Source organism: Drosophila rhopaloa, unplaced genomic scaffold, assembly GCF_018152115.1.
Source record: "Drosophila rhopaloa isolate 14029-0021.01 unplaced genomic scaffold, ASM1815211v1 contig_167, whole genome shotgun sequence".
NCBI lineage: Eukaryota > Metazoa > Arthropoda > Insecta > Diptera > Drosophilidae > Drosophila > Drosophila rhopaloa.
This window is the reverse complement of record NW_025335047.1, coordinates 8,360,540-8,376,219: the sequence shown is the minus strand read 5'-3', so window position 1 is coordinate 8,376,219 and position 15,680 is coordinate 8,360,540. Positions and strand designations below refer to the sequence as shown.

Sequence of the window (15,680 nt, the reverse complement as noted above, 5' to 3'; positions counted from 1 at the left end):
GCCACGGCCACGACCCCGCCCATTTTTATTAGTGGTAGCCAGCAGCAGCATCCTAATTGCTAAGAGCGCCACTCAAAGTTTCGGCAGGATAAGGAGGGTAACTCGAGCATGAGGCGTATTTAATTATCGTTCATCGCTCATCGCTGCCCATTTGTTCGGGGAGGATTCATCGGCGGCACACTGAAAACATGTTTGTTCTCCAATTTCTAAACATTTCTATATTAATGAAAAATACATATTAAAACGTTTAATTTAGAGACAGAAAAAAATACTTGGTATATAAGTTTCCCAATGCCAAATGTCCCATCTGCAAGTACTCTCAGACTACACTATTTCTAAATAACTCTAAATAAACCTTATATTTATATATTTAAGAAAATACTAATGTATAAATAATAAGTTCCTAAATACAAGTCTGTCACATTCAAACAAAGTATTCCTTAGAAATACTTATCTAAACTTAGATTCTAATTAACTATTAAATTACTTATTTTCTCTTAGTGTATAACATTAGCATTTACCATTTGTTAGGATACTGTTACACAATACAGGTTGCCATGCCAAAGGAGTAATTGTTACGTTAACTCATTTAATATGCCTGCCCAATGCATGCTGCAACCAGAAGCAAAAATAATCCCAATTAACAAAATCATTGATAGGGTCAAAGTATCATGGCCATCTATGTATTACGGCCAAATAGGTCAGGCATTTGGTAGATATTTATTTTTAACTGGCGTTTTACTCTTTTAGGCCAGTCAAGTGTAATGTATGTATATGTACGATATCTGACAACTGTAGAATGAAAATGGAAAATGGGAAACGAAAATGGACGGTTCAGGGATGTGAAATTTTAATGAACTTTTAAACGTAATGAAAGTAATTTTCAAATTGCAAGCTCCGAGAAAAAGGAAAGCCGAGAAGGGCAGGCATGCGGCTTAACTTATTTTTTTTTTTTTTTTTGCCTTAGTGAAATTCAATTGCGGCAGAAGTCGAGCGCTGGCAACTTTTATGCGTCCTTCAGACAGCCCAAGCAACCCGAGCCAAACCGAACACCACCAGAAAAGCCCATCCGAATGGCGAGCACTCGAAATGATTTCGGAATGGCATTGAATGTAGCATTTAATTTGTGCGCCACAAGCGGCGGCGATGAGGATGAAGTTGTCGGTGGTCCTTGGTCCGCTGGTCTGCTTATTCCTGCTATTTATAACTGTTTATTTGCCGTGTGCCACCAGCCGTACACTTCGAGAAAGTCCGACATGTGCGGTTCAATCAATACATTTTAAAGATAAATTTGTTGTAATTTATATAAATATTTTAAGCCACTATTGGAAATAATAAAAAAATTATTTCTGCTTAAGTTGATGTGAATAAGACAGAATTCAATTTTTTTATCGGTAATCCATTAAATTTTGTTTACTAATTCACGATAAACCAGTGGAGAAGGCAGGGTTTTAGGATCAACACCATCCCCAATCGGATTTAAACTAATACAAAATATGGATGCCTTATTGTTATTAACTATATATTTTATTTGAATTGCATTTGTATTTCTAGATATGTACTTATCCCTGCTCAAGGTACACAATTAATTACTATCAATTTAAAATTCAGGATTAGTTTCCCTATTTTTTTCCGTGAAGCTGCAGCTCGGGTCCTGTCTGCCATTGAAAGGGATTAATTAAACTGACAACTGACGTCTGTGGGTGGCCGCCGCTCTCTGTGCGTCCGCTTCGTTTGCAAAGTCCACAGCGGACTGTCTTTGAAGCCCGGAGTTCGGCATAATTAGTTAAATGTGCTTTGCCATAACAATGAGGAGAGCTGCCCAACACCACCCTGAACTCTTTGGGGTCTGGCCTTTATTTTAATTTAATATATCCTGCCATAAAGATCATCACAACGAACGAAGAAGAGAAGCTCTAATTGCCAAAATATGTAATAATTAGCCCCTACGAAAATGTTAAATAAAATTAATTAAGTGAGCAGCGAGAACGGCGGCAGCAACAAATCAGCCAAGGATACCCTGCTTACATTTATTTGCAGTTAGTCATTTCGGATGTGTTTGCCCAAAACACACTCACACACACGTATTTTAATATCATTTCTCCAGTACCGCTACCCCTCCCTCGCCCCCTCATCATCAGTAACCATGCCAACTCGCATGCGAAAAAAGCTCCTGACGCTCATTTGCCAGCAATTAAGTGCACAGAAAGAGATGGGGACATACATTTCAAATGGCGCCATCTGAACTTTGTCGATATATATATGTGTGTGTGCCTACGTACAGTAAATTAAGCTTAATAGGTTATTATACCGTTGCTTGATCATATTCGTTTTTTTATACATTTTTTTATTATTAATCAAACTAATAAACGTAATGTCAATTGCAAACTCCAAGGAATGGTTAAAAATAATTAACTTAGGGATATTTCCATAGCAAATGCCTATTTTCTGTACTTATATTTAAATATACTAAAATGCTACATTCCCCTGGGGTTCGTAATTCGAGTGCCCACTGTATTTATGTGCTCTCATCCCTGTAACGAAGATAGAAGCTCATGTGCGCGCGTGTGGGTATTTTAATTAGAAACTTGTACATTTTGCCTAATTTGACAAATTGTTTTAATATAGTGTGCAAACTTTTCGGCTACATAGCGAAGCAAATTAGTTTTCCCGTTGCCCGGAAATTGGGTCGACTTGCTGCTGATTGAAAAACCAATCGGCTGCGGCAACGAATGCAGTTTCATGTGCTGCGCAGAAAGTTATGCAACACTTTGTTGGCTTCGTTAATGCCATCACGCGATTATCTACCGCATCCTGGGGATTATTACAACGCAGTTCTCGCAGTTTAAAAATTAATTTCATTCACCAAACCCACTTTCAGTTAACCGCAAGTTCATGTGTGCTCAGCTTTTAATTGTTGCGGATGTGGATGGTTGTTTGAAAGGTCTGGATCACGAAAATGTATTTGCGTAGCTAATTGTCTGTTTACTATGCCCAAAGGAATTTGTAATATTATGCCCTAACATAGAATAATTTGCAGTATTTTGTATACTCCTTTCTACTCTTTTTCCATTAAAAGGCACTCTGTTCCCATTTCCGGCTATTTATAAACTCGTATATTTATCAAGTATTTAACCCAATATAGTGCTGTATATTAATTGCAGTTTTTGATGATTTTTAGCTTCATGATTGCCGCCCCCTTTTTGCAACCCAATTCATCATCAAACGGATTATTTTTGGCCATGGCAAAATAAACGAGAGATTTGTGTGATTTTCGCTTGCACAGCTTTTCCTTTATAGTTTATAGCTTTTGTTTACAATAAAACTTGGTACTTGGAAGTGGAAACATATTAGTCAATGGAAGCAAGTGCCTGAATGTAAACTAGAAATTGTATGAAGAAATTAAAAGCAATTTAAATGTTTAATCCCCATTTTATTTTAATTGAGAGTGAAGGTTTTTTTTCAGTAAAACAAAAATATGGAATGAAAAAGGGTAAACAAAAAAGAAACCTATTCAATTTTATACATTTATCGAAATTGTGGAAATATCTTAGGATGTATTAGCTTCAGATTCTGGTCCGTCTTTAATGGTTAACTTTTTGTAGAGTTCATCTAGCTGTTCTTTTTTGTGAACCATAGCTAAAGCTCGTTGATATCGCTCCTCCCAGGCTTCCGGATGAGATTTGGCCAGGACCTTGAGGGTTACTTCCACAGCTGCCTTGATGTCCTTTTCGGGGCTTTCGTGATAGAGCAAAAGCAGATCCATCGCACGTTTCACAAAAGCATCCCAGACCTCCTTTTCGTGTTCCGCTTCCTTCTCTGAGTCACTGAATTTGGGTTTCAATTTACCCACAGCCAAAGCAGCCAGGATACGAATACCAGCCGAAGGATCATCCATGCGCTGCATGGTCGCATAACCCAATGGTTTCAAGTCCTCCACAGACATTTCACGGAAATAAATTACCGCCTTGATGGCATAATGACGGGTGGTCACATTTCGATCTTCGAGTAAGCTAGGCATGTGCTTGGCTAACGAGGGTAAAACCTCCATGGCTTCAGATTCAGCTCCCTGAGCCAAAGCACATAGTGTAGCCATGGCCAAAGATCTCATGGCCTCGGCATTTGATCCAGCTTTCCAGGTCAAATAGGGCTCCACAATTTGCGATATAAATTCACTCAACATTTGAGTGCTGCGCTCACGTTCTATGTCCATGGTTTTCGACCAATAAAGCGTTGCCACGGAGAGACTGCTAAAGACTTTGACTTGAGCACTATCGCAGCAATGTTCGAAGACCAGCTTCACCTTTTCCATTAGATCGACTATATATGTAGCTCGAATGAGGCATATATTTATGAGACCATCTAGCAACAGCACTGGTTCCGCATTATCTTCCAAAGCAGCATCGAGATTCTCCACATCCTTCAGGGCCAAGGGAAACCAGCGCTCGTGAAGTTTGGCTTCCGAAATTTGTTCAAATTTAACAATTTTATCGATCAGCATTTTCCCCTCATTAATTAGGTTGCCGCTGAGAGAATATGAAAGAGCCATTACTTTTACAGCACTCACATAGACAGCCTCGTAGAGATCCTGCAGCTCCTCCTGTCCCGCATTGATCTTCAGCGATTTGTCCAGTATGGTATCCAAAAGTTTGAGTATGTATAGCTGAAAGCCTGGTTTCAGGGTGTGCGAATAGTCGGTGCTGCGAAGGAGTTTTGCCAACTTCATCATCTGATCGTAGCTGCCACCCAATGAAGAGGTGAACATGTGGTAGAAGCATCTCATGTAGGATTCCCTGGCATTCCGTTCCAGGCCATCGAAACCGTGGTCAATCCAGGCATCGTAGGACAATAGGCGACCCATCAAATCAGCCACCTTAGCAGCTTCAGCATTGACCTCTGCCACAGGATCGATACAGGCATGGGCCAAATCGCCGTAGATCTCAAAGAATTTGGCCGTCATTGCGGCCTCAGCATGCAAAACGAATTGATATAGGAGTTTCAAGGCGTGCAGACGAACATTATCCTTCCAGTCGCTAGTTTCTCGGGTTATAAGTTTCAGCAACCTCAGTGAACGTTGCACCAAACCTCGACATCCAATAGTGGGACGCTTGACATCTTTTGGGTAATTCTCCACTGGCAGATCGCTGATCTCCTGTTGACACAATTCGGCTTCATTTTCTTCGAAATACAGCTTGCCACACTTGAGCCACTGGGGGTAGATGTGGCTCAGAACCTCCGGTGATTCGTCCTTCAGGCAGCACAGCACCAAGGGTAGGATTCTCTCAAAGAAGGAGTAACGATCCAACAGTTCCATTAGCATAAGAATACCCATCTGACCCACTTCACGGCGAACCAAAGGCATTGTGTCCATTAGAAGAGGGGAGACCTCGTTGAAGAGCCTCTTCATTGCTTCACCACTGGCGTCCATGTGAAGACTCAGTCTGCCGATGGCTTCAATCGCAGAGATCCTGGCCTGCGCATGCTTGTGATTCAGCATTCCATATAGAGCTGCTTGTAGTGATTCCGTAAAGGGACGTAATTCCTGGGTATCTGCAACACGAGAGAGATTCACCAAGGTGGAGCATCCTTCGCGCTGAACCAGTGGATAGTCATCCTTGATGGATTTGATCAGAATCTTGACCACTTGTGGATAGCACTCCCTGAAGACGCCGACATTTCCCATTTTTGCATACTGGCGCACCATCAAATTGAGTTGGCCGATGTACAGCAGCCGAATTTCCTCGCTGGGCTCCACGGTCTCGGCTTTTCCCATCCGCTCTGCCAAAGTGGACACCACATTGAGCAGGTGGAAGTCCATGGGTGGCAGGCGCTCCAGAAAAGCATTTACCGCCTGAACGGCGTGATCGCGAACACTTTCGAAGCGATCATCGTAGGATTTCAGCAGATGGAGATACAGTTGATCGAAGCTCTCGGCCATTTTCTCGGTGCTCATGTTTTCAGGGGCATTTCGGCACAGATTTCGTAGTTCTTCCAGGACCTTGGTCTTTTGGCGACGGTCAGTGCCCTCCAGCTGCTCACAAATCTGCTGGGCATCAATCTCAAAGCTCATGGTGATTTTTGTACAGTCTTGTATCGATCAAAGCTAAAACTTTTCTTTTTCTTTATTTAAATTTTAGTAAAAGTAATGTATTTATGATTTTATATTTTGAGGGGTATTTCCCATCCTAAAGATACTTTTCGATGGAAATTTCACTTCTTTTTTAGGGTTTGAATATTATAAAATATTTAGCTGTCTGTTTTTGAAATAAGCCGATTTATTAGTATTTAACTTTTAGGTTTTGTGATATCTAGATGTTTTTTAATATTTTCATTATTTGTATCTTATATTTCCGTTCTGGTTGGTTGATTTTATCTTGTATTTTTGTTTTCCTTTTGCGAATGTTTTTAGCAGCTGTTGATAACTCATGTATTATTTATTCTCAACTTGAAGATACACTTTCGCGCTCCTGAATTCAGATACTTTTTGCCGGTTGTTGGAGCTTCGTGTGATTTTCAGTTCTTTCAGCTTTCTAAGCTGCAAAACGAGAATATTTGAATGTTAGTCAAACAACAAACACACCGGTTGCTATGACTACACAAAAGATAACGCACTTTCCCCTCTCTTCAACATTATTTTTGTTTATTTTGCCCAAACAAAATTACACGGCAACGTGGTGCAAACAAAATGCTGAACATACTGAAAAGTGATCAGCTGTTTTGTGGCAGAAAGTGTTGCGAAACCGGACAAAAAAGTGCTGGAAAGTTTTTTGGCTTGGCGCGCCTTTTGAAAAAGCTGTTGGTTTTCTGTTTGAACTGCTGCGGCTGGTTTATTTGCCCAGCTAATTAAGTCAGATACATAAATGAAATTTCTCGGGAAAAAAGCAAGGGAGCAGGAAGGCAGTCTTTTTTATGAGTTCGGCTCTGGCGGCGATCCATAAAAGTTTCTGTGCCGCTCGTGGCGCATTCGCTTATCTGCGAAGCGGGCTATCTAATTGCGTTGTCGTTCCTTATCAACATCAGTCCAACAGAACGACAATATCTAAGATTGATTGCCGGCACAACCGCTTTGGGGGTGAGCTTGCTCACCCACCAACCCACTAAATAACTAGTCAACCGACCGACCGACTGATTGACTGTGTTTGATGGAAGGAAATCACATAAAATGTCTATTTTTATCGCAACTTAATTGCATTTGTGGGTCACCGAAATTAGGGTTATAATGGGCTACACATGAAAAATGTGGGGCTTGGTCGTAGATAACCAGAAAAATGGCAGTATCGATATCGAATGATATTGTAATTAGCCTAGCAGTCAATTTGGTGAATATCATGGAAAGATCACTTTTATGAATTTACTGATTTAGGTTTTGATTGAATCTCTTGATAGCACTTATTAGCATAAAAAAACTTTGAAATTTATATTTAATTAAATTCCTCATAATAAGATAATCATGAATTGCGAAGGAAACAGTTTGTATTTTAAAAATCTTCCTTAAGATAAAAAATATAAAACCGCATATTTAATAATGTTTTTCTATGAAATGAGATGGATTTTAGACTAGATTGTTTTAATATTTTGATAAGGTAAAAAGGTTTCCCAGCATTTCAATGCGACAATCGGTTTCTTTTGGAGTGTGGGAATTTTGACGATCTCCTGTTTTGAACTCGTTATGAAGCCAAGGAAAAGGAAATGTTGCCGTGGATATTAATCCAGCCTGCCTGCTATCCGATGTTGATCTTTCCATTTGAATTTCATTTAATGCCTGTGTGTGGAATATTTTTTGTTCCCTGTTTTTGTTCAATTTCACTTTCGTTATCCCATCTGTAGGGTTGCTAGATTGGCGTGCCCATTTGAGTTTGCCGGGCATATTTTATGAGCGTTTCTTTTTCTGTCCTGCCTTACCTATATGCTGTCAAAAATTGTTGTTGTCATTTTTATTGAAAGCCGACGCAGATACACAGATATGGTGGGTAAACACAGATACAGATGTAGGCACAGATACAGTTACAGTTGCAGATACAGATACAGATACAATGGCGAACTCATAAGTTTTGCTGCTCCCATTTGTGTGCACAATTCGATTCCATACCTTTTTGTGTGCGACGGCAGGCGGCACACGCTCCAAAGCAATTAAGCGCATGAATCAGGTTCGTTCGGTTTTTCAGGGCAGGGCAATGTATCCGCGTATCTGTATGCCTCAGCGCTTGTATCTGTATCTGTGGGCTGTGAGCCTGTGTCTGTAAATGTATCTGTATCTGTGAGTGCGGCGTGCGTTTTTTATGGGCAACAGACACCGGCACAATAAACTTAATTGATATGAAATGAAGTCATTTGGCAAAATCACTGGAAGAGTAATGGACCGCGCTCATTCAATTTGATTTGATGTCGGCCAGTTCGCCCCGACAACAAAGTTATACCAATATACTCATACCACACATATATGTTGTGCAAATTTATTTATATTTCATTTTTTTATCGGCTTTTCGAAAGCAATTGAGCATATGCGGTATTTACATACATCTGCATATGCATCATGCATGTGCGTTTTTCAGGCCAAAAGAGTTTTCAATTAAAAGTTACAATTTTTTGCGCCGGCAAAGTGCGGAAGCCGTCGCACCGCCTCGAACCCGTCTGAACCAGTTGTCTGCCTGCAGATAAGGCCAAAAACACCGACCAGCTGGCTCATAATGGTCATAATTATTAATTAGATATACGGATACCATGGCTGTAGTTTTGCAAAAACCCGCTTACGGTCCAATTTGCCCGCTTTGCGAGCACTTAAATGGACTTGTTACCCCTCGGAGAGTTGCCTGAATGCAAATTTGCCAATTGATATTGATTGAATTGCAGGCTGCACTGGCTAATTAGTTTTATTTTCCAACTGTCCGTTTAAGTCGTCTTGGACTTGATTGAGTGAGTGTTTCTGTTTGTGTTTGTGGCTGTGTGTTTGTGCTTGTGCTTCGATTTCTCAGAAACGCTGATTAGAAATGTTCCTAATGGCTTGACTTTTGTCGCACTTTTCTGCCAAACAGCCCCAGATTGCGATGTGTAAATGATGGGGTGAGTGAAATAAAACGAGTCCCAGTCCTGTTCCCCTGTTTTCTTTATTTTTATTCGCCGCTATATAAGCAAGTGCTGTGTGGAAGTGGCTCCTCCAGCCCCCCATTTGGCATTTCATATTAATGTGCGCCGTTTAATTGCGTGACTCATCAGCGGGCCTGTAATCGCATCTGCCATCATCATACGTCGAGCTGGTTGCTTATTTGCCGGAGCTGTCTGCTGGGTACTCTCGTACTCGCAAGTCTACTTTTGGAGCACCGGGGATTGGAATCCGGGGATCGGGATGGCGGACTGGGTCTTTGAGCTGGAGCCGCCTCGCCGACTTTTCGAGTTTTAGGGGAAGAAAGCTCGGCTCGTAATTAATAAACAAACTCAGATGGCAGGCAATTGAAGCCCATGAACAACTAATTGATATTGATCACTTGAGGAGGAGCAGGGCTTCAGATTTAGAATACAAATATTTGCCAAAGCAAAAAACAATTTACAAATGTCCATTCAAATTAAATCTAAATAATTTTTAAAGAAACATTTTTCTGATTTTTACAGACTGATTAAACTTGAGAAAACTTTACATATAAATGCAGTCATCTTGAAAATTGTGCAATATAATTTGTTTACAAGAATGTATGTATGTTACAATTTAAAATGAAATATACCCATAATTAAACCAAAAGCATTAGCACTGTTTCGCATAAATTTAACATTAATGTATACTTTATTCATTAAGGTCTAAATAAGTTTTCTGAAATTCATAAACTTTATTAACGAGTAAATTTAACCACATTATTAGGGTAATTATTATGGTAGTAAAACAATATATTTGAAAATGTCCATGACATTTTTTTTGAACAATTTGCAATTAATAAGCTTAGATCTCATGTAGAATACATATTTTATTGACCAATAACATTCCCCATATAATGAAAAATTGGTGATTAAGCATATCAAAAATGTTGAGAGCCGATTAATGGCCTATAGACCCATTTGTTTATGCATTCTGTTTTCAGTATAGCTATTGCATTTATTTTCATTATTTGTTTATTCTCGTTATTAGCGTGAAAAATGCAGGCAGTCTGAGTGTGTGATTGTAATGAGAGCTACAAATGTTTTTTTCTGTTTTTGCATATAATTTTTCCTATTTACATTTTTGCGTAATCGCCGCGAGCCCCATTCAAATGCCAAATGGCTGAGCCCGTGTTCTGTTTGTGCAGTCGCATAGTTTCCACCATATAGTATATATATAGATTCATATACCACATGTAAGTGCGGCGGATCCAGACTGACCAGTTCCAGGCTATTTCATGCCATGGCAATCCATTCATTCATCGCGTCAAGTGTCAGGCCGTCTGTCAGTCAATCAGAAAACGGTTTGAGTAACAATTTAATTAATTTCAGTACGAAATGCGAACCTGTTGTGCCATAGATATTTGATATCATATAGTGCTCGCACACACAAAATTCTGTGGCTCTGAATGAAATTGCCATTTAATTATGCCTAATACTCGTGACATGACTCAATTAAATGCCATATTCGGACGATGACTGGGACAATTAGTTGGAACCCCTTCCCAGATAATATCGGATTATAGATAGAGATTCACAATTCGAGCGAAAGAGAAAGCTCATTTCGTACTCATATTAGTTTTTCTTATCTCTCTGTATGGTAATTAACACAAACACAGACAGAATATGGAGTATCTGTGAAACGAATCAGCTTGTACGGTGAGCTGAAAACATAATCATAGGTGCGGCACTCAAAGATAGAGTGCTTTTTCATAAGAGTAGTTAATTCTGAAGTCTTTAGATCTAGGCTGTAAATGGAATTAAGGGTTCTAAAAAGAGTAGCCAAAATAGGCTTAATAGAGTTTTAACCCTCCATGTTCCCATATTTTAGGGCCTTTCCGATACCCTCGATATTCCCTTGTTTACGCACAAATAAATGCGCAGTCATTGACAATTCGGTTTCTTTTAGCAATATTATGTGTGCGCAATCATTTGTTTACATTCCGTATAGTTGCGGCAATTGACAGTGCAATGTTTCCCCAATTGCGATTACTAAACTGGTAATAAATGGCAGAGTGCTGAGACAGGGCATATGTTCAGCGACAAGGGCTTGGAATGGGACAGAATAAATACGAGTTTTCAGCAAATTTCACCGTAGTCATCATGCCGGAAACACTAAAATCAACAGCATTTACAAGAGCTGGCGAAAAGCAGCGGCATCATCATGAAATTGAAATTAATTATATGTCAACAACGTGATTACAGAGAAATTTAACTAATTTGATATCGTTGATTTATACTGAGCTAAATGGGTTGATAAGATAAGATTTTAAGTAATTTATCGTGTTTCGATGGTCAATTAATTTTGAATCAAGTATTTGACTTTCTATTTGCTTGGCTGGAAAAAATTAAATGCAAACAAATAAAAGTATAAATGCATAATTTTGAAAAAAAATTGGTTCTTATCTTATGTAAAGTTTTCATTTTTATACCCGTTACTCGTAGAGTAAAAGGGTATATTGTATTCGTGCAAAAGTATGTAACAGCTAGAAGGAAGCGTTTCCGACCCTATAAAGTATATATATTCTTGATCAGGGTCACTAGCCGAGTCGATATAGCCATGTCCGTCTGTCCGTCTGTCTGTCCGTCTGTCTGTCCGTCTGTCTGTCCGTCTGTCTGTCCGTCCGTATGAACGCTGAGATCTCGGAAACTATAAAAGCTAGAAGATTGGCATTTGCATGTAGATTTTAGGAGTTCCTACGCAGCGCAAGTTTGTTTCAAACTGGTGCCACCCTTTAACGCCCACAATCGCTTATATACGATTTTAAAAATTTAAATATTTCGGAAAAGTAAAAATGCAGTTTTATTGTGTTTATCAATACCTATCGAAATGTAGAAGAAATTTTTCAAATCGGACCATTCGTTAAAAAGTTATGCGTGATCAAAGTTTCTATCTCCATCTCCCTCGCACTCCCTTTACCTGCGTAACGGGTATCTGATAGTCGGGGCACCCGACTATAGCGTTCTCTCTTGTTTTATTTTATGACATTGATAAGCAGATACCCATTTGTTTCGACATGACATGATAATAACTCATCATTTTTTTTACTGATTGACAAGAAAAAAATATCATGTTGATAATGGTTAAAAAGGTCAATAAAATAAAATCAATCGAAAAAAAAAGAGGAGAAACTATATAAGTCGAATATTTTACTGTGTTGATAAGATTAGATTTTAAGTTTTTTATCGTGTTGCGATGGTCAATTAATTTAACATCTGGTAATGTACTTTCTGTATATTACAGACTACACTTAAAAAAAAAAAAAACTGATTTTTAACTGTTGTGGTGGGACTATTAGAAAAACTATTATTATCTGATTTTAATTTTTTGTTGATTAGAACATTCTTATTTTACCTTTATAAATGTCCCCGTTTGACAAGATAAATACCGTAACTAATTGGCTTTTTACTCAGAAATTATAGAAATACTATTAAAAATAGTGTGTTATTTTATAGTAATACATTTTTTTACAAAATCTTGTTGTGGTCACGTTGTCTCTCTTCCTTTTAATTGAGATTAATTCAAAGGCTAAGGGTTGATAGTTGATTATCAGTGGGAATTCCGGGAACTTTTGTTTATATATACATAGGTGTGATTCTTAAAAACATGAGGGCACATAGTAATATTTTGTGTATTGATTAGGACTTGTTTATCTGGCCCTAGACCCTTTGGCTTTGACCTCTCGAGAAGTCGAAAGGGCGGGGGAAATGTACTCGAATTATAGATTATGCCGCTGCTTACAACGTTGCTCACCTGTGAGGGGGCCACTCGGGCGGTTGTTGATTGTATCCGAAAGAGTCAAGGTGAGCGGAAATCCAATTAAACGATTTTACTCTCTTCGCTGCTGCTGTTGTTGTTTTTGTTGTTGGCCAAACGCTTTTTATTGTTGAACTATTTATAGTTTGGGTTTCAAAGGTCACCTTATGTGGGTGCCGTTGCTGCTTCTTTTTTTATTCAGTTAATTTATTTTGGTTTCCTTTTGCTTTCACTTTTTTGTTATCCTTTTTCAGCTCACTTTTTACTCGCTGACGTTTTACATGGCTCGTTGGTTTCGCTGCTGATTATAATCCTTAATTAGTCTAACGAGTTGCAAATTAATCCACTTTCCCTAATTAAATTGCCTTTGCCGCGACTAAGGCATAAAAAAACACAAAAAAACTGCCAATGGCGGTGTCATTTAAAACAAAAATTATAAATAAACGATACAAAAAATTGACAAATGAAAGAAAAGGAACAAATAACATGGGGGCGGGGATGAAAATGTAATTAATTCATTAGCCTGCCAATTGACAATTATTGATTATTGTTTTGCCTTTGCGAATTAATTTTAATGTATTTTGGCTGGCTGTTTTTGAGTTTAGCTGCACAATTTGTTATTGCCCGCACGTCGTTCATTTATTTAATTTTTAATTATTTTGAAATGCGTTCTGGTTTCATAATTGGCAGCCCATTGTCTCTCCCCTCTCGCTCGCACACATTTAGCTGCATATAATGCCTTTGTAATTTAATTAAATATATTTGCATTCATTCATTTATTGTGAAACAATGTGCAAACCGAATCCCGACCCTGTTTTTGCTTCATTTGTCTTGTGTTCGTTTTCAATTTGGCCATTTGCTCGTTAAAATATTGAAAATGTGGCGAAATTTGTAATTTGGCAAATGCGCTTAACAATTGTATTAGCCCGGGAATTTAATTGTAACGAGAAAATCTGCTTGCTTTCTTTGAAGAATACTTTGTATATTAATTGCCAAGAAATCAAATGAAAATTCAGGAAATCTTGTGACAAATTTCTATACGAATAAATACCGACGGCACTAACAAATTAATTGGTGAAATTTAGGTGGGGGATAATCGGGGTCATATATTCACAGCTTTGCTTGGCATTTACAAATTAACTGGGTTTTGTTTAATTGTTTTGCTTTATTTAATCATTTTTATAATCATTTTGACCGCTCCGACCATAACAACTTGAACTTTTCGGCACTTAAATGGCAGCTTTAGCGCTTTATATCCATTATATAGTTATTTATTTACTTTTACTTATTTATTATTAATACCAACGAGCTTCGGCGGCAGCGGCAACGGCAAACGACAGCGTTTATGGCCGGGGAGCGTAATTAATGGAAAACGAACACACACGGCCGACCATAAAGTGGACTTCAATTACGATTGAGCGAATGCTTTATTTATAACACCTTTTTGCCAACTGAATTTAATTGAGTAATTGAAATATTTTTGTGAAAATTAAAATTTCCTTTTTTGCACACGCTTCATAATTTATTTATGAGAGAATACGGGCATATTGTACGTATATGTGCCAAATAAAATGAATTGAAAATCAATTGGCACCAGTGCGGCTGCGTAACCTGTCAGCGACGTTCTCGTTGACAAATTGCCCGCCGAGCGTGCGAACCAGCAATAATAAAAGGGGAACAACAAAAAACACACACACACATAGAGAGACACACACAAAATGTTGGCAAACACTGGAGGTGTGAGCGGTTAAAGTATCTTGCAGATACACCAGCCAGCAATTAGCGTCAATAGGCAGAAGTGCTTATATTGTCGGGGTGCTGGAGATGCCGTTTGTGTTGCTACTTTGCTATTTTGCTACTACCGCTTAAAGTTGTTGCTGTCTTTGATAATTTGTGCTGACCGTGTTGTCGCCATATAAACTCGATTGCTGATTGCCGTCGGTGGGAATCGAGCGTCGCTGGCACAAAATAAACAAATTAATGGGAAATGCCAAGCAAAAATCATAAAAGAAATGAGCGGGTCGCGCAAAGAATCCCAGACTGATATATAAATACATATTTATATGTTATGTGTGTGTTTAGATATACATTTATATGGGATATCGCATAATGGCGCTTGACGTTGCTCTTGCCGCGCTAATTCTTTTGACCAGCAAACGCGACAATAACAAACAGACGAAATGCTAATTAGTTTCATGTGTGACTAATGGACACAAAAGCGGCACAAATACACACTCTCGTTCACAAAAACAGCTCAGATACAAAGATACACATGCGTGACTTCTTGTTGTTATGGTTGTTCTTGCTGTTGCTGTTGTTGTTGCTGTTGCTGTAGCACACACTTAATTAAAATAGTACACTCTCTGAGGGGGTCGATTGTTCAGTTTACCAGTACCATTCCTTGTATGGCCTCATGCCTAATTATAATTACGTGGCGCGTAAATTGAATTTGACTTTTAGACCCCGCGGTCAACGATTTACCGGTAATTTTTTGGTTGGGTCTCAAAAGCGCCGAAAGAAACGGCCAGAACGGAAGAGAACAACACGGAGTTTTAGTAGTCCACACAATCCGATACCGATACCGAAACAGAAACAGAAACAGAAACAGAACCAGAACCAGATACACCGACCACGACCATGACGGCAGCGATTCTGAACGACTTCTGAGTGCGAGCGCTATAAAGCACGAAAACGACGTTGTCGACAAACGACGACAACAGCAACGACTGTTGCTGCTGTTTCTGTTGCTGCTGTTAATGTTGCTGTTGCTGTTGCTGTTGCTGCTGCTGGCTAATGTTGC

General features: G+C 38.9%; 2 protein-coding genes across 8 annotated transcripts in view; both read right to left on the bottom strand.

The window, feature by feature from the left end:
* Nucleotides 1-15,680, bottom strand: part of LOC108041436 (putative mediator of RNA polymerase II transcription subunit 26) — a 45,889-nt gene extending 30,209 nt beyond the window's left edge. The window contains exons 1-2 of one of the 7 annotated variants that reach the window (XM_044458453.1): nt 15,270-15,680; nt 12,878-13,181 (exon numbers count right to left, since the gene is read on the bottom strand). The gene's annotated coding sequence lies outside the window, so the exon portion shown is untranslated. The remainder of the gene's footprint in view (nt 1-12,877; nt 13,182-15,269) is intronic. The other 6 variants (XM_044458456.1, XM_044458454.1, XM_044458455.1 and 3 more) reach the window with 6 other exon arrangements.
* On the bottom strand, nt 2,522-7,241 carry LOC108042171 (dynein axonemal assembly factor 5). The gene is made up of 2 exons (XM_017120331.2): nt 6,613-7,241; nt 2,522-6,535 (listed from the first exon to the last, which is right to left on the bottom strand). The coding sequence occupies exon 2, from the start codon at nt 6,068-6,070 to the stop codon at nt 3,551-3,553; it is 2,520 nt and encodes an 839-aa protein (XP_016975820.2). The 5' UTR covers nt 6,071-6,535; nt 6,613-7,241; the 3' UTR covers nt 2,522-3,550.

Bases quoted from the DNA above. Each gene is read 5' to 3' on its own strand.
- LOC108042171 (XM_017120331.2), bottom strand. From the start codon at position 6,070: ATGAGCTTTGAGATTGATGCCCAGCAGATTTGTGAGCAGCTGGAGGGC.